This window comes from Coturnix japonica, chromosome 2 (genome assembly GCF_054131305.1).
Source record: "Coturnix japonica strain WE chromosome 2, WE-NBRP24, whole genome shotgun sequence".
Classification (NCBI taxonomy): domain Eukaryota; kingdom Metazoa; phylum Chordata; class Aves; order Galliformes; family Phasianidae; genus Coturnix; species Coturnix japonica.
Window position 1 is genome coordinate 17967431 of NC_140664.1, and position 22348 is coordinate 17989778.

Below are 22348 nucleotides of genomic sequence, written 5' to 3' on the forward strand. Positions count from 1 at the left end.
GAGTTGTTTCACCCTTTGGGTTTCCATCACTTATTTAAATGTATATATATATATACACACATATTATGTGGAGAATGTTTAAGGAATTGAACAAGGTAGCAAGATCATAGTACTGAAAAGACTGGGGAAGAAAATTGAAGAGAAAGAAAATTCTTTGCTTGGGCCCAGCATCAAGCAACTCATTATGATTAATAACACACTAAAGTTAATTTTTTTTTTTTTACAGTCTGTCATACATAAGAAGTAACTGGATCACATTACGGCAGAGAGCAATGTTTGCAGCCTCCCTGTACCAAAGAAGTTTTTTTGAGGAAGAAATACTTCAGTTTCTCCATTAGTCACTGCTTTGATTTGGATTAGACACTGCTGAACTTGCTGGCAACATAAGCCAGCTTCGTCTGTAAAATCACTGAAGTTGCAATTACACAGCAAATGTACACATCTTTTGCTAATATGGCCTTACTACAAGATACACTGCTGTCTTCCTTCTTATCCCAAGTTCTGCTGAGCTTTCTCCATTCTGCCTGTTCAACATACAATATTAAGTGTTTTCTAAGAACTGCTAGTCTAACCAGTGGCTGTTTTTCAGCCAGTACTCCTTGTCCTATCACTAAGCACCACCAAGAAGAGCTTAGCCTCATCCCTTTGCTTCCCGCATCCCTTAAGATACCTATAAGTATTTATCAGAATCCCTCTTAGATTCTTTTCCCCAGGCTGAACAGACCCAGGTTATTCAGCCTTTCCTCATATGGGAGATGCTCCAGGCCCTTCAGCATCTTTGTGGCCCTCTGCTGGACTCTTTTTACAACATCCCCATCTTTTTCAAACTGGAGAGCCCAGAACTGGACACCCTGTTCTAAATGTGGCCTCACCAGGGCAGAGTAGAGGAGAGGATCACCTCCCTCAACATTCCAGCCACACTCATTTTAATGCATCCCAGGATACAACTGGCCTACTTTACCACAAGGGCACATTGCTGGCTCATTGTCACCCTGTTGTCCAGCAGGACTCCTAGGTCCCTTTCTGCATAGCCTTCTCCAACAGGTCAGCCCCTAACCTGTACTGATGCATGTGGTTATTCTTCCAAAGTGTAAGACTCTATATAATAAGTGGATGATTTAGAGCTCTTCTCTACGGACACCCTACACCAGGAGTTCAAGTTACGATGACAGATTCACCTTTTGTATTTAGTGAGGTTTTAAAATTGGTTGTTTTGAAGTGAAGGGAGAAGATCATACCTAATGTGCGCTCATTCATTATGAACTGTCTCTCTTCTTTTCCAATACTGATCCTACTTTGAGCAGGAGGTACGACTAGATGACTCAAAAGGTCCCTTCCAAACTGAATGATTCTATTACCGTTTCCAACAGGACTTTTCTAACACTTTTCCTACATAAAAATAAATCCTAGGTAACTGCTTTAAGGTCATCAGAATTACTCTGCATTGATTTGACTGTAACAGAGAACAAAAACTCCTTGTAATCAGTATGTTTTTGTGAAATTTTCCTTAAGGACATTTTAGTTTTTATTTGATGCCAGTCAATTTTATTGCTTTCCTGTCAAAGCAAACTGAATCTGTAAGATTTCATATTCTCTACAAATAAATCAATAAAAAACATTACTGACATTGTACAGTAGCTTCTTCTGCTACCACACTGTAATGAGCAGAGGTTACATCTTCTCATTTATCCATTCTACTATACATAATATACATTCATCCTATGTATAAAGATAACTTTCTTCCATGCATTTATTCAATATAGTATATTATGGGAAGGAAGATAATCCATGAATTTATGCCTATTATAAAAGAGTTAAGAAAAATTCCTTCTTTTTCCAATGTTTCGATATACCACTAGTCTGTGCTATGGTACTGACTTTTACTTTCAAGTGAGTAATAAAGTTAAAATCAGCATGGCCAACTTCAGTTTTTATTGGCCCTATTTCCTCAGTGATATATGTTGCTATTAACATTTGCCCCATGGACACACATCCCCCAAAAATGCATTAAATACCAGTACTACTAAATAAAGCTGGAAAAGCTCACAATAAAAGACCAGTGTATTTACCTATACTTTAAAGGATACATGTATCTACAGACACAACTGTAATACACTGAAAGGTCACCCTTTATATGACACATTCAATCATGAATTTGTGGTGAATTCATGAATGTATTACATACAAAAAGTTATAATGGTAACAAACCACTGAGTGAGCATGAAGTAGGCATATGACTGACCGTGCCTTTGAAAAGTATATATTACATGTCTAATATTTAAGCATATAAATATAATTGCATAATTACGTAATATACAGAGAATGTACACTTGACCAAGCTACACCTTTACTAAATGTCAAGATTTGTTACAACCTTAAGAAAGCAAGAAAACTAAGTATACATTTGCTGTCACTCAGCTACAGTTTAAGCTCATTTAGTAAGAACATCGGATTGAAAGAAACCCTGCATACTGATTCAACTTGCCAGCTGCTTGAGGCAGCTTTACAATTTAATAAAGTTCCATCTTAAAATTAACCAGAAATAATGAGGCCAAAATCTGTCAAAAAGCTTTTCCAAGCCCTATAGCTATAAAGGAAAGAATGCCTTTTAATTTCATGTTCATTTATTCCAAGCTAGTTTATTGCTATTTATTCTTATGCCACTGTTGGCATTTAGTTTAAATACCTCCTTTGTCTTCCCTATGTTTCTTTTCTGGTATTTTTAAAGAGACCAATCACATCCCTTTTCTGCTTTCATTTTGAAGGCCCACATAGATATAGTTCTTTCAGGCTATGCCTCTTCTAGCAAGACAGAGATAGGTCACAGGGCCAGGTCAGCCCATGGTTCCTGATTAGATCTTATGTATCCTGGCATCACTCATCATTTACTAACCAGCATCTCCCAAACAGTGCCAACGCACAATGCAAGGGAGCAGCATGGAGCAAGAACTGTTCCCAATAAGCAGCTTGGATACAGGTACCCTGCTACAGAAAGCAGAATTCAGGACTGCCAAGCAGGACTGGGTGCACACAAGAGTCCCTGGCCTTAGCACTTAGTCACTCACGTTCATTCTCACAGTCATCCCAACAGTCCTACTCTGTGCATGTAAGCATGAAGAACACCATCCGCTTGTACAACAGCCTAAACTGTTTTCTGTATGAAAATATTGTTTTCTATTATTTACAATAAAGGGACTTTCCTTTCAGAGTAGAAATTAAATTCCTCATTTACACTTAGTGTTAAGTAATCTCACTAATTTTTACTTATGGCACTTTCAAGATAATCCAGTTCTTCAGTATATGCTGCACCCCTTTCCTCAAATGTACAGATAAGTACGCAAATTTGTGTCACCAACATATTTAATTACTGCCTTCTTTTTCTTTATGCCAAGACCACTAGTGAAAATATTAAAGAACAGACACCTAAGGCTTGAAAAATGCAGTACAGTAGACATTATAACCAGCTTTCCACAAATGTTTGACAAAGTCATTAATGCCAACACTATCACACAAACCCAAGATGTCTGAAAATATTGCTTTCTTATTCTTCTTAAGAAGAGATAATAGAATTCCAGCTTAGTTTTCTTCAAAGTTCTTGTACTAATTTAAGCAAAGCATGTACCGTATTCCACCAGATTTGGCATGTAATAGAAATCATACAAATGACAATCCCACGGTGTTTTATTTCACAAAGATTCTTACACTCGAAGGTACTGGTAAAACTGTTCAAATATCTTACAACAATTTGACGACTCTCATTGCCTGGAAATCTCAATTAGACTAATGTGGCTTCTTGTTCAAAGTTCTGTACTCACACAAAAGCTTCAGCAAGAAAAGAATTGTTCATCAAGAAAAGAATTGATAAAAATACTGAATGATCCTACAACACAGAGGTGTTGACAATATTCATCAGTTAATGTCTGCAGACTGTAGATGAACAGCACAAGGTAGTTACAATTTACTTACTACTGCAAGACATAGCATCCACAAGTAGATGAATTTGAAAAGATTAGGAAGATATTCTACCTTCTCTAAAGTAAGTACTGTTTGCATTTCACTCAAATAATTGTATCTACAGCACCATGTATGTGAAGTGTTTACTTTAGAGCTGACAGTGTAAACTGTAACAATGCAAAGGCTCGTACTTATGTCCTTCAAAACTCAAAATGCAAGGATACAAACAAGAGAGAACAGAAAAGTGTCTTGATGAATACCAATAACTGAGCAGGTCAGGAAAAAATTCTTCTCCGATATTATTTCTTCTCTGATAGAGTGGTTAGGCATGCGAAAGGGCTGCCCAGGGAGGTGGTGGAGTCGCCATCCCCAAAAGAGGGTCAAGAAATGTTCATATGTTGCACTGAGAGACATGGTTTAGTGTGGAAATACTGGTGGTATATGAATGGCTGGACTGCATGATCTTGCAGGTCTTTTCCAACCTTAATAATTCCGTGATTCTATTATTCTAATATCTCTTGACAAAGAATCCACACTAAGATTTCAGCAGCTCACAATTAGCAAGTAGACTTTTCAATGTTTATAAAGAGAATTTAATTCTGACAAACTATGCATCATGATTTGAAGCCCTCCAAGAATAAAAGGTTTTCTAGAAATATGTCATGAAAACCATGTCTGTGCCTTAAAATTGACATGAGTTTGCCTAACAAAGAGCACATAGTTCATTACAAAATCTTTTTAAGTAGGCTGTGCACTTATCAGTTCAGACTGCTGGGGGGGTGGAACTAAATGATCTTAAAGGTCTCTTTGAACCCACACAATTCTATGATTCCTTGATATTTTCCTACTTCATCTCCAAGTGGCTTCTGCTTCTCTCTTCATTTTTATAGCATACACTACAGACTGAAGTGAATCAATATCTACGGAGATACTGCATGCAATCTATATAGATAGGCACAGTTAAATGTTCGAGGCTACAGAAAGAAAAGCAGTTAAACAGATACTTTCACTAAGATTAAATCCTGACATAGTGGTGTCTTCATGAAAAAGATGTTTTATCTTCTCTACTTTCCTGCTTTAGTTGTGTTTTCATTTCCAGTTCTGAACCAGACCTATCCCACATTTAACTCCACTGAAGATGAACACAGCAGTCTGGATCTCTCTGACAAGCCATCCCTTCCTTCCCTGGTCATTATCATTGAAGTTCACAACAGCTGACATTCTCTGCCTCATACAATTAATGGCATTATACAGCAGAAAGCTGTTTTGTGGATACATGGCACAAACAGTAACCTATGACACCTAGGTGATATGTAGATTAGTATGTGGCACAAAGGACACAGCATTATGTTACACATTCCTCAAGTAGGTTAATAAACAGTAATGGGAATCGTCTGAAACACTGACTAGGCAATATCACAGTAAAATCTTTCTGGCTCCATCTAGTGGGCTTCAGTGTATTATGTTCACAATGTGATCATTACGCACCATCAGAAAAAAGGCTTTCGAAATTTGCAAAAGAAACTTTGAAATCCTCCCTCAATACTTCTGTCATTTCTGTAAACAACCCCTAAAATGAGCCAGATTTCTTTAATGGTTCCTATTTTATTTTTCTTTTCTTTTTGATGTCAAGTTGGTAAACTTAACGAGCTCAGAGGCTCCCAGATCAACTACACTTGGAGCTTACAGTCCCTGCCTGTCCCCATCCCCCCCAAACAGCTACAGAATTCTCTGATGCCTATGTTGCAATCAGCTGTTCAGTAAGCAAAAATAAGTGTAGGCATTTTAGGATTTCTTCAGATCTGTGAATGTAAATCTTCACAGCATCAATCCTCAAATCTCTGGATTTGCAGTCTTCTCTCTCAACAGAGCAAGCATCAGCCACAAAGGCTGTTATATTTACAGCTCCTTGGTTTGTACTAACGTTTTGTTTTGAAGGATTCATCTATGCCAATGGTATATAGGTTTTCCTTAAAACAACTGGTTCCAAATCATAGATTCATTTAAATAAAAGACTCTGGCAGCTTATTATTATTATTGGTTGTAAACAGAAATTGGGATGTACAAGCAGGCTAATTCCTGTTCTTACCCCTCCCATCAGAATGCTTATCGGGTAAGGTGATAGGTGTTTTATATATAAAAATAAAAACCTGAATATATATAAACCAACATTTTTAATATTAAAATGACAAAAAAACCCTTACATTTGTGCTGCTCATATTATCAGATCACGCAGTAGCAGATCTCTTTCAAGTTTCTAATTAAAACCTATTTCATGCAAAGTATATTGTGGAATGATTGTAACAGCAGAGCTTTTCATCCACTGCATATGTATTTGCAAGACATCTTAGTTATGTCTTCATCCTGATTTTCTATAAGCACATGGTGCAGAAGATAGGGGAAGACATGCTCACATTGAAATTAGCACAACCATACTAAATACAAAACCGTAATTCAAGCATATGAATGTCGGCACTAGTTCTGCTGCCCTTAATTTTCTGCTCAATCTAAGTATTTTTTTCACATTACCCTTCATCAAAAACTTCCCATAGCATTCAGTGTTGCTATAGTTCTGATCCCCTTGCTGGGAAAGGCTGCTCTTCCAACTGAGGGAAAAGATGCAATACTAAATTATTTAAACACACCAAAGATTCTCAAAGAAAAATGCCATTAAGAATACAAAAGTGTATAACCAGACCTGGGCACAGTGTACATGGGGAGGGAGTAGTTAAAGTAAAAATGAATGCCTCACCTCTAATTTTTTAAGGTTCTATTCAAATTAAATCAGGGTTGACAAAGAGGTATTTGAGTTACATAAATACCCAAAATTCAGTACTGGACACCTCTTGTGCTTCTAATGAGGTGAGAAACAATGGCTTTGGAGAGGTCAGCAACAGAAAAACTCATGGATTTACACAAAATTCTTTACCTTCTGGCCAATGAACTATAGCATGTTTGAGGGGAAAGCTGGGGAGAACATGTACAACATTGATATGTGTATTGTAGGAGAATTTAAAGCAGATTAGAAGTCACGTTAAGAGAGATAAATTTCCTATGAAAGAGCAAAACCAAACCATCAATATATACATAATCATCATGGTGTTAGAGTTCACAAAGTTAACGCACACTGAATGCAGACTACCAGAAAATTGCACGTATCAGCCCTACCTTCCAAAGTAGAGGAAAAAGCATTCTAATCTCTATGAAAGATTCTAGACATTACCTATCTAGAACTGCAGAAAACCCAAATTGTTAACAATAAATATCATCTTTCTTAATCACATGGCCAAGTATCTGAGAGCAAGAACACTTTAATTAACCAGGTCATGACTCTGAAGTTATGTAGCAATTACACTGAAACTGAAAGATGAACAGGTTAAATGAAGACTATTAACAATGCTCAGGGAGTTTAAACATTTAAAGGCAAATGGCAGATCTGTCCGTACACACAGTAAACTAATTAACTAAAACTCTATCTTCTCTCAATAAAAACACATCTATTATACTATCACTACAAAAATACTCTACAAATTCATTTTGTGAAAGTACATCATTCTCAACATCAATCAGGATTCCTTTCAATTTTGTTTATGTGTTTGATTTACAAAACACAGGTGTATGTTTTTTCCCCCCCACATATCTAAAATGACAACAAGAATTTGTGACCTACAGTGAATTCTTAATAAACTACCAACATTAGCACACATCAATTGACTGAAATTGAAGTAGCTACCTGAAATCCAGATTCCTTCACAGATCTCCTTGATGCTGAATGAAGGCATCTTTATAGTAATTCAAACACAGGAATGTTTAATTATCAAATACTTCCTACTTATGCTTCAAAAAAGGCATCTTGTTTAAACACATGGCTTTTCACATTTATTTTTCTCCATGAATTCACTGAAGTCCGAGATCTGCTGAAATTGTCTATATAAAGTCATGCATGCTATGCTGAGTAACTGTCTTGCCTGCGTACCCACTATTTGATCTATCAATCAGCACATGCTCATCATACAAACTCCTGTTTTCTCAGAGCAAATCTAAACAGCAAACAAGAAGTAATAAGCCAGGTGCAAGGCTATTTCACCTTAATTCCTCAAACTATCAAAAAACGTTCCTTGAAGACACTATCTAAATAAAGTTCTAAGCAAAGAACTCAAGAAAGGAAAAAAAAAAAAAAAAAAAAACACCTTGCAAGGTTGCTGCTTTACTCTTTCACTAGTAATGTCTTCATTATTTATATATATTGGCACTGGTTTCCAGCCACTGAAGCTGAATCTAGATAATTAAACATTTATAACATCCCCTGCTGTGCCATGATGTCTAACTGTGTCCAAAGAGTCCTAGGTGTGCTGTTACACACCTGGGACTGAAACAAGGAATCTGCTGAGCTACCTTTGATAAAGGTCTACACCTGGAACTTAATAGCACATGATATGGTTTCTGAATATTGCAACAGGTGGCAAATATAATTTAACTGCTCAAGAACTGTTTAGTCTTCTGGTTCCGGAACTAGAAATAGCTCTATTAATTGGAATGACAAAAATTACAGTGAAAATGTATTTATGGGTAGCATTATCTATTTTTACTATGCTATTTTCACACACATTTTAAAGACAAAACTATTTTAATATAGATTATAGAAAGAATTAAGCATTAAGTGGTTCACAGTCTGAAAGTGGAAAACAGATTTCTAAGGTAAGAACAATAGCAAAGTGAAAACCATCCCCTGGAATACCACCAGGCTCCCTCTAAATCAGCTGTGATGCGTTTCAGGAACTTCATGCCTTCTAAAATAAACCAACTCTTTCTAATTCCTATACTATAAAATTACATTACCAGAATGTATGTGCACAGGACAGGGCTTATAGGAGAAATTTGAATCTTTTACACTGATTATGGCAGGTGACAAAAATTATACGTGCTTTTAGGCACACACTTTCTACCTCATCTGATATAATAGTAATGTATATGTGTGTCTGTAAAAGGACTTTAACACTTACTTACCCATCTAATTACTGCTTGTGTTCATTCTTAAATACATTCTTGAACACACTAGAGTGTGTTATCCAAGCACAAAGGTTGCTAACAAAAGCAAACAGTCTTAGACTAAGATCAAAAACCTTGTAGCCCTAGGGTACATTAATTAAGATTATTCTGAACATACATTGTGTCAAGAAGTTGCTCTATTTCCATTTTCTATTTAACTTTCAGATACAAGAAAACATAAGCTAACCTTAAGTTCAACTATAAGAGTCTAACCTCTCTGATCCTTTACTGTGACAAGCTTCACAGAGAGTATTCTAGTATAGCATTAAGGTTTTTGAAGTCTTCCCATGTGTTGTTAAGAAAAAGACATCCATGTGTTAATTTAGCCATCAGTACTAGTCATGTAGTATGGGTGCTCTTCATCACAATTTCAGGCGAATTTCAATCGGCAGCTTTAATAAGATGTATATATACTGACCATATTTTTTTGTATGTGCTGTTGTGACAGTCTTGAAAATAATGAAAATCAGAAGCTACATAGCATTTTTTTTTTTGACTAAAGAACATGATTTTATTGCACAATCAGAGCACCTTCTACAAATAAATAAAAAAACAGTATTTAAAAATATTTACGAATAAATTTAAAGGTATTTACATATATTCATCTTTTGCAATATAAGAAATAGAAAATAGAAAACTAGCTTTTCATGACTACATATGTTAAAAATACCTTTAGTTTCTGGAGGTACACTCCATAGTGATGAAGAAAATGAGAGTGACTGAACACAAGATAAAGGAGAGCAGCTCAGACAAATGGACACATGAGAAATAGTATCAGAGAACACCCCAGGATAACTGGCCTAAGACAAGAAGGCCTACATTGCCAACTCTCTGAATTACTTTTAGAGATCCCAATCTGCAAGACAACCCTCTGGGAAATGACACTGAGGAAAATAATTAAGCTTCCTGTCGCTGAGATATGACCCAGCAAAACAAACATAAATAACTAACAATATAGGAGACTCTTGTCAAAAGTACTTTAAAATCTAGGAAACATCCCGTTTCAACAAATCTCTTCGTAAAACAAAGTTTTGGGCTTTTTACTCCCAAATTTCAGTAAGGAAGAAATTAATATCTTTGTTTTAAACAAAATATCCTTTAGAGAACATACAGCCCATGAAAAGCTCAGTGAGACCCAGAGCATGTTTCTTGATAAGAAAAGGTCAGAGTGAAGCGTCATGAATAGATAAGAGTTAACCCAAGCAGTTGTGTGCAAACAGCAAGGAGGGCATAAAACAACCCATGATTTTTACAAATATTTGCCCCATCAGGGCAATCCCAGGTGATAAAGCTGCAGGGCACTGTGAAGGCAGAAACCCACAACACAGGTGGTTTAGAAACACAAGGATACTTGGTAGGCCCCAGGACCTGTTCAGAGTGGTAGAATTAAAAATGACAGAAGCTTTCTCTCCTGTTAACAGTTCAAGAGAAATTTTCGTATAAAAGATGAGAGCATCCTCACAACCGCTTGGGTCTTTGGTGACTGGAATAATAATATTCACTACTCTGGAATTAACCATAGGAAAACTAGGGGATACAGAGTTTTATCGGCAGTAAGACACAGAGGGAGAACAAGGCCCAAAGTTAATTGCTTTTGATCTTTTCTAATGTAATCTTACATAGAATTGTTTTATGAGGCTATATTGCTAAAAATGACTGCTATTGTCTGAACTTTGCCTAGAAATCTTAATGATTAAACCTTGTTTTAATAATTAAAGCTCAAAACTCCAAAGCCACACCTGTTACCAAGGGGAATTAGCCTGGAGAGCTACTGAGTAGCAATGCTTGATTCTGAATTTGACTAAAGTAGTCTTTAAGACAATTTCATCCAAAAATATTTGGAAGGTTCTTAAGACTGTTAAGGGCTGAGGATATCATTTTTAAAGACAAGTTATTTGTCTGCGTCTTTAAGTACTTTAAAATGCATACAATACAAAGATCGAAGACCTACTTCTAGCAAAGTGTTAAACATTCTACCCACTCTATGTTGGAGATAGAGCAAGGAGGAAGCTCCTTAGTTTCATTTCTCAAGTTTATCCTCTACAGAATAATAAGCAGTTCTGTTGAAGGCTTTCATTAACCTGTAGCCATTGATAAGAGGCTGTCTAAAAACAACTTCCTAAACGTGCTGAAAGAGATGAAAGAGCAGAGGTATCAGATTCTCTCTATGCCAAGCCACTAACTTGCACACTTCACATCATAAGTGTTCAACTGATTAAGCAGAAATAAGCTTAAAAAAAGATAATCAATTCTTCCAGCTTGAGTTACAGGTCCACATTAGTTATATGTAAGACTAATACTTAATAGTTCAGTCTTTACACTTTCTCTGGTAGACTCCAGATCAGGTTCCTGTGTCATCACCACTCACTCAGAAAACTATTTTTTCTAGTATGAAGCGTCTGCATGAAATTAAGGAGAGACTTCCTCTCAAGCTGCAGTAGTATAAAGGATTCATTGTATCTTTAAAGCCTCTCCTCTTTTGGTTTTAAAAAACGTCTTCCCCATATATTGCACTCACACAGACACCATCTTTTCGCTTCAGCTGACTTAGTTTTACAACAATCAGCAATTGCATCCTAACTTCTGAGATGAGAGAGAAAACAGAATTCATTACCAGCTACAGACAATGTCTAATTCAGAATGAGATTTTCTCTCTCCTTCAGACATGCAGCGCTGACTTCAACATTATTTGTTGCAAATAATATTTCCATATAATTTAATTAAGTTGGAGCTAACTCAAACCATAAAGCTGGTCTTTTATCTCTGCACCTGAGGCAGTTATTAAAGAAGGAATAAGAAAACAAGCCCATGAAAAGCATAGATTGATGTATCTAAACCACAAATGTCTGTAACTAAACATTACATAGAGATTTTTAAAGTTCTGAAAAGTCAGACCCATGACCAACAAGAGAAGGAATTCACATCAGAAGGAACCATGTTTTCTCCTGCTTGCTGTTTCCAAAACCATCCTTTAAGATGACTTTACTTGCTTTCTCTGGAAATATCTACAACAACTTTGAAGTCAAGCAAAGGTATAATAAAATTTTGTTATATTCAAGTTAAAATTCAGTCAAAATTAAGATATTCACTACTTCATTTCTTATATTTGCAGTGAAGATCCATTTTGCACAAACTATTGCACTTCTTAGTTCCTCAGCTTTTTAATCAGACCTTCCATGAGTTACAGTGATTTGGCTATAAGCTATTAGAGCTAATGTAAATCCTCCTTTTAATAATATCATTTGGCTAGAAATTGTAAAAATCTAAGTAGGACAGAGATCCACTAGGTAGATAACATAATATATATTATTTATATTTATCTTAATTCTATATAAGATCTTATATACTATATATATAATAATTTTATCGAGTACACTAGATTGAATTTGTCACTCCTGTGGTTACTAAATACAGAATAGACCTCTTAAGATCCAATTTACAGAATCGAGAATGGCTTAAGTTAGAAGGAACCTTAAGGACCATCCAGTTCCAACTCCCTGGCATGGACAGGAATACCTTCCATTACATCAAGTTGCCTAAAGCCCCATTCAACCTGACCTTGAATGCCTCCAGAAATGGGGCATCCACAGTTTCTCTGGAAAGCCCGTGCCATTGCCTCACCATCTCCACAGTAAAGAATTTCTTCATAATAGCTAAATTAAGTCTATACATTTTTTGTTTAAAGCCATTCGTCTTTGTTTATCACTAAATGCCCTTACAAAGAGTCCCTCTAAAGCCTTCCTGTAAAGATAGACCTTTGTATATCGCCATGGCCTCCTCCATAGACTTTTCAATGTCATGTCTTTATTATGCTGGAGGCCCCAAAACTGAACACAGTAATTCATACTTCCTCTGAAAGGCTAACAGTAGAAAACAAAGGAGAACCACTAATATCAAGGATTCTTTGCGTGTGTAACATACAAGTAAATGCTTTTGTTTAAAAAATCCCATTTTTGAAATACCTGCTTTGAGAGTACCTGCAAACAATGTACCAATAGTTTTAACCACACTAACATCACTGAAATAGAAAGATGAAGACCACTGTTATTCTTACTCCATAATATTTGTAGTCAAGAAAAATATGACCTGTAACATGTTCTTTCTTCCTTTTCTTAACTCCTAAAACCTTCATTTGAAAAATAAGCAGAACCAGATATTACCTAAAGCAACTTGAGGCACAATTGTTACTTATGGTAAAATCTGACTAATTCATTAGCTGTAGAAATTCCCGTATCTTTTCTCCTTTAGCACAGGTAGGCATAAAAGCTAGATAATCACATAACATTATTGCCATAACTCTATTGCTCTTCCCCTTCACTCCCAAGAGAACATAGGATTTGATGTTACTACAATATGGAGTACCGTATGGGCATTAGTTGTTAGACTGACTATGGTAACACCATTAACATCTGTCAATTCCTAACAATATTATAATGAAAAAGAGAAATTTACTCTTCAAGGAGATAAAAGTTCCTTCTATTGAACCACCTGCAATCAGGTCCCCCTGAGAGTCTTCTCTTCTCCAAGCTGAGCAGCCCCATCTCTTTCGGTCTATCCTCATATAGGAAGTGTTCCATCTCTCGGACCATTTTTGTGGTCCTCCTCTGGTTGCACTCTAACAGGTCCACACCTCTCCTATTCTGAGGACTCCACATCTGGACACAGTGCTTTAAGTGAGGCCTCACCAGTGCAGAGTAGAGGAGCAGGATCACCTCCCTCAACCTGTTCGCCACACTTCTTTTGATGTGGCCCAGGATACAATTGGCTTTCCAGGCCGCATGAGCACATTGCTGGCTCATGATAACCAGGCTTGCCATCCACAAGTGCACCCAAGTCTTCTGTAATTCGGTAACAGACTGGGGGATCCATATGTGTTCCACCACAAAGATCATATTTGCCCTTGTAAAAAACACATCCTAAATGGTAACAACAGCAAGTGATTTACAACTTTACACAATGTATTTTTCACCAATAAATGTAAGTTGCATGTGAACCATGACAATGCCACCAGTAAGGAAAAAAAAACTATTTATAGCAGAGAAAGACTGTGCAACATAAACATTTCACTAGATGCTTATGAATGCTAAAGAATTTCTTTAGTTCATATAGGAACTTACACTCAAAGCACTACAGGGCAAGCTTTTGCCTTTGCAATTCCTTTTAGCATACATTAGAAATTTTCATGAAAGAGTAGATTTACAGTAGCTCAGGTAGCTTTCTTGATTCTAATTTTTTTTTTTAAATTACACTTAAAATGTAAAATATTGAAGTGTGCCCTGGATTATTCTTGAATTCATCTTTATGCTACTTTTTCTAAACATACATAAAATAAAACAAGATTAAAATATTTATTTTAGATATAATATCAGCAAAACACAGTGTCAGTGACATGCATAACTTCTGACATTATTTCAACATTTCAACATTATGTTTCATATGATATGTGCACTACATTTTTTGAATGCCTATAGAACATTAATACTAAAAATAATGCGTACTAATGGATTCCTCCAACTTTTTGCTAGCATATGCTAAATGTTAAGAATAGGTATGTTTCCTTAAACATTACTGACATCTAATTGTGCTGCCACTAAAAACCAAAATTGAACTACACTACTAGAATTAAAAACACTGAGTGCATACATATCAACAATAAACCCACTGATACCACAGGAGGCAAAAGGTACTCCTTAAAACTTATGCCACTGCAATAAAAACCATTTGCATTTTTGTAAGAGAAACATCTACTAGACTATTTCTTACTTTTTTTTTCTTTTTTAAATTGTGCACATATCATATTGCAAACGAAAAGGAAAGGTAGGGGCATGCTCAGAGAAGCTGCAGAGAGGAATATCATGCATCACATCCACAACAACTCACAGATAGTAACTAAGTTATCTGAAAAAACAGGTAAGCCTTTCATAACATATATTGCTTTCATTTTAATGGTAGTAACTCCCCCTTGCCTTCAGCAGGAATTACACGTGTGTAAATGAAAGCAAATGTAGGCCAGGAAATAAGTCTACCCATAAAAGAAAAGGACTTTAGACAGAAAAAAGGCTCTAACCACTTTGTCCTCCTGGAGTTCACATCCACGAAAGCAAGAAAGAAAAAAAAAAAAAGACAGAAAAGACAAAGAAGGAAAGAGTCACTTTCATTTTGAAAGCAAGCAACAGTATTTGTTAGTAAAATAAATGAACTTGGAGTCTTGTCTATGTACCTTAATAAAACAAGCAGGGCATATCATACAAAGGATGCAGAATTTATCTCCACATGTCTTGGACACCAGTACCGCAAATGATTCGCATGCATCAACCCTTTGCACTTGCACTGAGTCCAGAGAGGTGAAGAATTTCTGTATACTACAGACAGACTGAGGATATGCATAATGGCATAACTGCACATTAGTTACTCAGTAGATCTTTAACATTTCACAGTCTTAAAGCACAAAGAGAAAAGAGTTTTTCCACAAGGGTTCATTGCATGTCATATCAGATCTATATGAAACTCTTTTTCATATTCATTAATATTTAATACAAATGCTCCCATTTATTATTATTTTCCTTGAAGGAACTGTCTTTGAGGAGTTTAGATGGAATAATACTTCAGACAACAAAATTATTCAAAACTACTTCAGTCAAAACTATATCCCTTTTTTTCAATTGATAATGAATAATGTATAAATGAGCAGTATTTTCTGGTACCTTGACTTCACATGCCAATACAGAGATTAAATCTAGGCACACTAACATGAATTTTGCCTGGTTAGAAATAAAACTGCTCACCAAGAAAGGGTGACAATGCATTTTATATTTTGATATACAGATACCCATATGACATGTAACTTTGTGCTCCTGTCCTGTTAAAGTTTTAGGTCCTCCTTAACACTAGAGTTACAAATAGGAGAGAACATAACAGAAGCCAGCTAGGACAGTTAGGAGTACAGTATACAAGGAAATAAGGGAGGGAGGAAGATAAGCTTGCTTTGCCTAAAGAAGGCAGGGGTGGAATTGAATGGGGCAAGAGAGGTACTATTTGCAAACTTCAACTACTTAAAGCTGAGGTATAGAGAAAACAAAGCCGGAATTTTTCTTAAAGATGTGCAACTAATGGACAAAATGCAACAAAGGATGGGTTGGACTGGATGTAAGAGGAAAAAGCCTGAACAGTTGATAAGCACTGAAAGAGTTTGCCCAAAGAAGCTACAGAAGCTGCATCCTTGCAGATTATTACAACTCACCTGGATGAAATCCTAAGAAACCTGGTCTAATTGTGAATGTAAGCCTGCTTGGAGGAGGAGACTGGCCTAAAACCACACATCTCACCTGACTCAATTTGATCTTATGTGTAGGGACTTAAAACATTCTCAAAGATGCTGCAGTTTGTAGTGGCATTCCCAGTTAAACACTGCAATGAGTTGCAGGAGATGCTCAGAGATGTTTTAAATGGAAATACCCAGTATCCCAATATCTCCATCTCTGGAGTAAATACTTCTACAATGCAAGTGGAGCATAATCCATAAACAGGTGTTCCCAGCACAGAGGCTAAGAAATTTTTGAAACAGAACCTGTGTAACTTAGTTCCTTTCTTGGCAAGTGTCTCTCCTCTGCAGGAAGGACTAAATAACAGCACAAGAACACAAGAGCAGCTGAATCAGATTCGTCCATGTCTGCAGCTTAAGGACTCAATTTTAAACAAAAGAACTTGGCAAAAACTATATAAATCCCTAAAAGATGCAGTAAACAGTAAATAATGACAAAGATTTTAAATACATGAAAGTGAAGAAAAAAATAATAGTTGTTTTAACACAAAAATGGGAAACAAACAGTGAAATTGAAACTAAAAAATGGGAACATATTAAAAACAATGAATGAATGAGAAATGTAAATAGCAAATAGAAGAGGTTAAAATTACACAAGTTAAAAAAAAGTGAAAAGGTCATAATTTGTTCATTGAATGACAAGTGGTACTATATGTAATGTTCCCCTCAGACATACGCTGAAGCATGGAACAAAAAGCTGCTGAATCTGCCCCAAGGATTCAAGGCTCAATTGGATAAAGACCTCAAAACTCCCATAATTCAACATTCTTTGAGCAAGAAGTTGGATGAGATGACCTCCAGATGATTTAGAGTTCCTCTCTAATATTCAGTAATAACTCATCCTCACTCATTAAGAAAAATCCAGCTATATTAGCCTTTTTCAACAGCTTTTACCTACATATAATGCACTTGCATATATTTAAACATTCCACTTTGTCATCAATACGACTATATTTCCATATTTTATCTCTATTCCAAAAATAGTGTGATTTATCCAATGTCCTGACTATTTTTATGCTGTTCTAATATGATCTTCCACTCAATCCAAATTGAAAATGATAATTATATACAGAAAATTTTAACTGTTAAATATTCTAACAGTCTGCAAACGCACAGATGATCTGCCCCTCTTCATACTGTGAATTATGTTCTAATCTACTTTTTTCACTCAGTGTTTTGCCTAAAATAGATTTTTAAAACACTTCAGAAGTAAAACTATGAAGAATTCATACAAGAAAATTACATTAATATGAAAACAAATAATCAAGTGATAGAAAAGTATTAGAAATAACAATTCTAAGACAGAAACAAACTCTCACAGTAACACTAAAACTTACATAATTTTCTTAGTTATTAATATTTTATATATATTATATATAAAAGAGAAGACAGTCTAGGAGTTTTGTGATAGTTTTTCTAGTTATTACTCTTAGGCCAGTAGGTTCTAATGTTAGAAACTATGATCCAGTAACACTGTTCTATTTCAACACAGTCTCATTTTTCCAAACCTTAATTTGTGTTCAAGAAATTCCAAAATCTGAATTGAATGAAAGAACAGAAAAAGTAAACGCTAAACACATCCTAAAAATGCATGCAGGCAGTACACAGAAATTCACTGTTGCTAAATATAAAATGTAAAATAATGTTTTATGGACTGCCCAGGGAGTCACCGACCCTGGGGGTGTTCAAGGAAAGACTGGATGTTGTGTTGAGGGACATGGTTTAGTGGGAGCTATTAGAAATAGGTGAATGGTTGGACTGGATGATCTTTTAGGTCTTTTCCAACCTTGGTGGTTCTATGATTCTATGATTCACATTTCCTGAAAACTCATTACAGGATATATATTTCTCAAAAATTTGCAGTACAGAATCATAGAATGGCTTGGGTTGGAAGGGATATAAAAGATCAGCAAGTCCTAACCCCCCTGCCACAACCTAAATCTCCTCTCCTTTAGTTCAAAACTACTCCCCCTTGTCCAATCACTACCTACCCTTGTAAAAAGGTTGATTTCCCTCATATTTATAAACTCCCTTTAGATATCAGAAGGCCACAATAAGTTCTCCCCACAGCCTTCATTTTCCAGGCTGAAAAAGCACAGTTGCATAATGAAGAGTCTCAAACTCTTCAAAATAAGTTTTCCAATGCAAAGCAGGAATTCTGGAAATTGGTTTGAAGGTAGATAAGACTTTAAATCTTCTTATTCACACTGTAACGTATGAATTACAACAGATGTACAATACATGGTTCAGACAAAATCTACCCATGTGCTGAGACTTTCAGGATGAAGTTTCTTTTCAGAATCAGGCTATGAATTACAAACAAATGTGAAATTAAAGACAAGAAATCATCCTTCACTATATACCTAGGATTAACCCTAGCTTCTCAGCCCTGTACCCAGTGTTGATACAAAACACTGAGCACACACCAGTAGAATGTAAGTAGTGGCAAGACTGAACATGATAGAGCTCAACTGGTCTATGGAGATAAGGCAGAACCAAAGCCAGCCAGGAAGCCAAGCCTATGAATGCAGGTCAGGCAAGGGGCACAGACAGGTAGTGGCATGGAGGTGAGTGCCCAAGCTGTAAAGCAGCTCCCAAGCAAAACAGTGCCCCTTGGAGCCTCTGAGGGCTCCTTCTCATGCAGCTTTCCCAGGTAGCTGATCCTAGATTTCACTATGATATTAACACTGTTGTTTTCAGATACCATGATCAGATCTCAGGTGTGCTGGAGGTTTCTACTGTACTTAATATGCATGCGATGTCTCTTCCAGGGAAATATAGAATCAAATCATTTTCTGAAAAAACAACTGATTTGCATGTGACAGGAAATCACTACAATTATTCCAAATTCTAGTGACCTAGAAATCCTGATAGTGACATTCTAATTCTTTGTTGCCTGCAAACAGAATGAAATAAATTACATTTTGTGACTGCATATGGATGGTCTACACTGTACATCCTGCAGTTAGAAATGCATTTGCTCATCAAAGAAAAGAACTTGATGGCTTTCTGAATAATAAATAAATAATCAAACAGCCTCAGAGAAGTAATCAAAATGCAAATCTCTCACAGAACCAGAGGGAGCTGAAGAATTTTCTTATTTAAAGAAAATGTATTTCAAACACATTTGCTGGCTCCTGTCAAACAGCTGAAAATCTCTTGATGTTCAGAGATAAAGAGAGAAATGTTTCAGCAGCTGTAATGGGCAGTAGGTTGCTCAACATCCTAAAATGAGGTATTTTCCAGATATCAAATTAAGTTTTCAGACAAGTATTGTTTTCTCCCTCTAGAAGTTAAACATTCGTTTACTGAACTGGCATTTTGAGCTGTTGAAATGTATATTCACTACACAGTTTTATCTATCTGAAAGTAGTATAAGTTCAACATTTTAGCATTCAGATTTCTTAGCAGCATAATCCTCATTCTACCACCTCCTGTCTCGTTCATTGAGTGTTTCTCTGTAAATGAAGTGCATCTTGTACATCAGTAGGTCCTATATCGCTATGGATTGTTATGTGATTTATTATTCCAGACACAATTTGAATCCATGTGAAGTTGTTCAAAACAGTAAGAGGTGCCATTAAAGCTCTCTTACCTTCATGCAATTTAACCTCCCTATTGTGGTCTAACACTCACTAATGTTGTAAACAAGAGCACAGAAGCAACAGTACTAACATAATCATTATTCTCTGATCTAGAAACAACTTGAATATAATGACAATTTTTGTACAACATCAGCTCAATTTTAATGCCTTTTTTTTTTTTTTTTGAGGCACTGTAACTAAATTGAAAAAGAAATAAGTTATCCAACCATTCTGAGACCCCTAACATAATTCTTTGTGCATACCACATGTTCCTTCACAGCTTTATATGCAGGTATATCTTTAAAACAGCCTGGAGTCCTGGTGGACTGTTGGCACATCTTCACCTTGTTATCTGTATTTAAATAAAGGTTACATACATCCTGTCGCTGGTTACAAAAAAAAATACTAATGTGAGAGAGGAAAAAATGTGTAACAATTTCTCAAATTCATACTCTATCCTATATGAATTCATAGAGAAAGATTTTAAAAGATTAAGCAAGAGAACAAAGGCTTGTTTGTACAGTGAAAGATCAGAAACAAAAGGAAAAGGTTAAAGAACAGTTCAATCTAAAAAACAAACTAACAAAAGGAACAGTCAAAAGGGTGAAACGCTTGCAGGGAATACAAAGATTCTTTAAGAAGTATCTTGCACAACATCCAAAGAAGACATGTAAAATATGTCTAAATACAGCTATATTCAAAAGAACAAAGAGAATCAGATACAGCTAACACAGGAAGCTGTTACAAGTCATCCTTCAAGAAGGTGAAATGGTATCCAGTAACAAAAATGGAAAAGAATGAATTCTTGTAAGCTACAGGAAGGTAGATTCAAAACTGATTTTGTGAAAAAACACATATAGGCATAAAAGACATCAGCAATATGAGGCTGCCATAGCATCAGTCAAAGCATCTTGGTTTTATGTTCATTGTGGTTACAGAGACTTGCTCTAGAATCTTACTTTACATAAAATGACCCAAACTGATCTTTCAGAAAAACGAGCTACAAAGTGAATCAATAAAACAAAATAGGAATTATTTTTCAAAAAAAGCAAATACTATGCTTAGCATAAGACACCTCAAGCATAAAACTTACAACAATTGACTGAAAAATACAGTCTCACATTGACAAGATGATTAATAAGAAGAAAGTATGAGGCCGGTTGATTTAAGAATGAGAGAGTGATCAACTAACAGACATGTGAGCCTGACATCCCCACTGCACAAATCTGTGGAAACCAAAATACAGAATAATGTTAACAAGTATTTGAATAGAATTTGAATAGATTATAGTACAATCTAGGAGAAACAAAAAAGTATTAGTCATGGCTGTTACATTTACTAGAATTTCTTCTAGAAGTTACTGAGAAAGTGAGTAAAAGGAGTCTGTTGATGTAGCTGTGTTGGGCTTCCAAGCTTTTGAAGAATTTCATCTACAGTGAAACAGGGGTGAATTAAGTCACAAGAAATTTTATCTTTGTCTTAAACCAGCTAAGTTATCAGGAATAAACAATCAATGCTTTTTAATGGAGCACTATCTGCAGGGAAGACCCACAGGAAATCTGTCTGGAGATAATCTGTCCAGCACGTTCATAAATGATCAAGAACAGAAGAAATGAGAACCTGAAAAGTTTATTACACTAAATTACCATCCAAAGTAGCAGGCAAATGCCAGCTGAGAGGAACTGCAGAACAGACTCACAATGCTCAATGTGGAAGTGGCCTTACAGAAAGACAGACTTAAATCAGACTGTAAGCAATGGAACAAATGACCTAAGAGTATGTAAAAGAATCACACTGTAGACTTATCAAGAGAAGTTAGACAAAAATCTGCTAAGTTTATATGATTCTTCCTGAGGAAGGTCTCTTTCAACTCTAAACAATGTCTCAAAGATCTCATTAGGAAATGATGCATTCCACCTAACATTTTTTTTTGACTCTTAATATGATGATACAAAAAACTGTCCTAATTGCCTTTTATAATAAGATGGAACTAGTACAGGAGTTATTATCTTTCTAATTAATAGATACACAATTTAGTTGTGTAAGCAATAACACATGAGCTTACTCAAGGTAAAAGTTAGAAGTCTACTGAAAAGTGACCTTAAAATCTGGTCATACCAAGACATTTTGAGATATTTACTCATATTCACAGTTTCTTTAATCATCAGCAAATAGCAGATTATTTTCTACTCTGTCAATTGAAATTCAGTCCATTATTTAAGCATAACACTGTTGCCTGCCTTCCAACAGATTAAGACAGTAACTATAGATTGCAGTGAATTTATCACAGAAAAAAAAAATGGCTTGTGGAAATAAATGATATTGACAAATGATTATGGTAATAAATACATGACTCGATGATTTACAAAATGTGTTTCCACAAAAAACTAGTATGAGTTTTGAGCAGCCAAAAATATTCTACAAATATATGCCTAATGAG

At 35.7% G+C, this 22348-nt stretch overlaps 1 protein-coding gene across 45 annotated transcripts in view; it reads right to left on the reverse strand.

The window, feature by feature from the left end:
- Positions 1–22348, reverse strand: part of RIMS2 (regulating synaptic membrane exocytosis 2) — a 402507-nt gene that overhangs the window by 304223 nt on the left and 75936 nt on the right. For 41 of the 45 annotated variants that reach the window (XM_085537163.1, XM_085537143.1, XM_085537159.1 and 38 more), the window contains exon 5: positions 15071–15082. The exons of the other annotated variants lie outside the window; for them this stretch is intronic. In XM_085537163.1, the coding sequence (XP_085393289.1) occupies positions 15071–15082 (12 nt within the window). The remainder of the gene's footprint in view (positions 1–15070; positions 15083–22348) is intronic. 45 annotated transcript variants of the gene reach the window in all.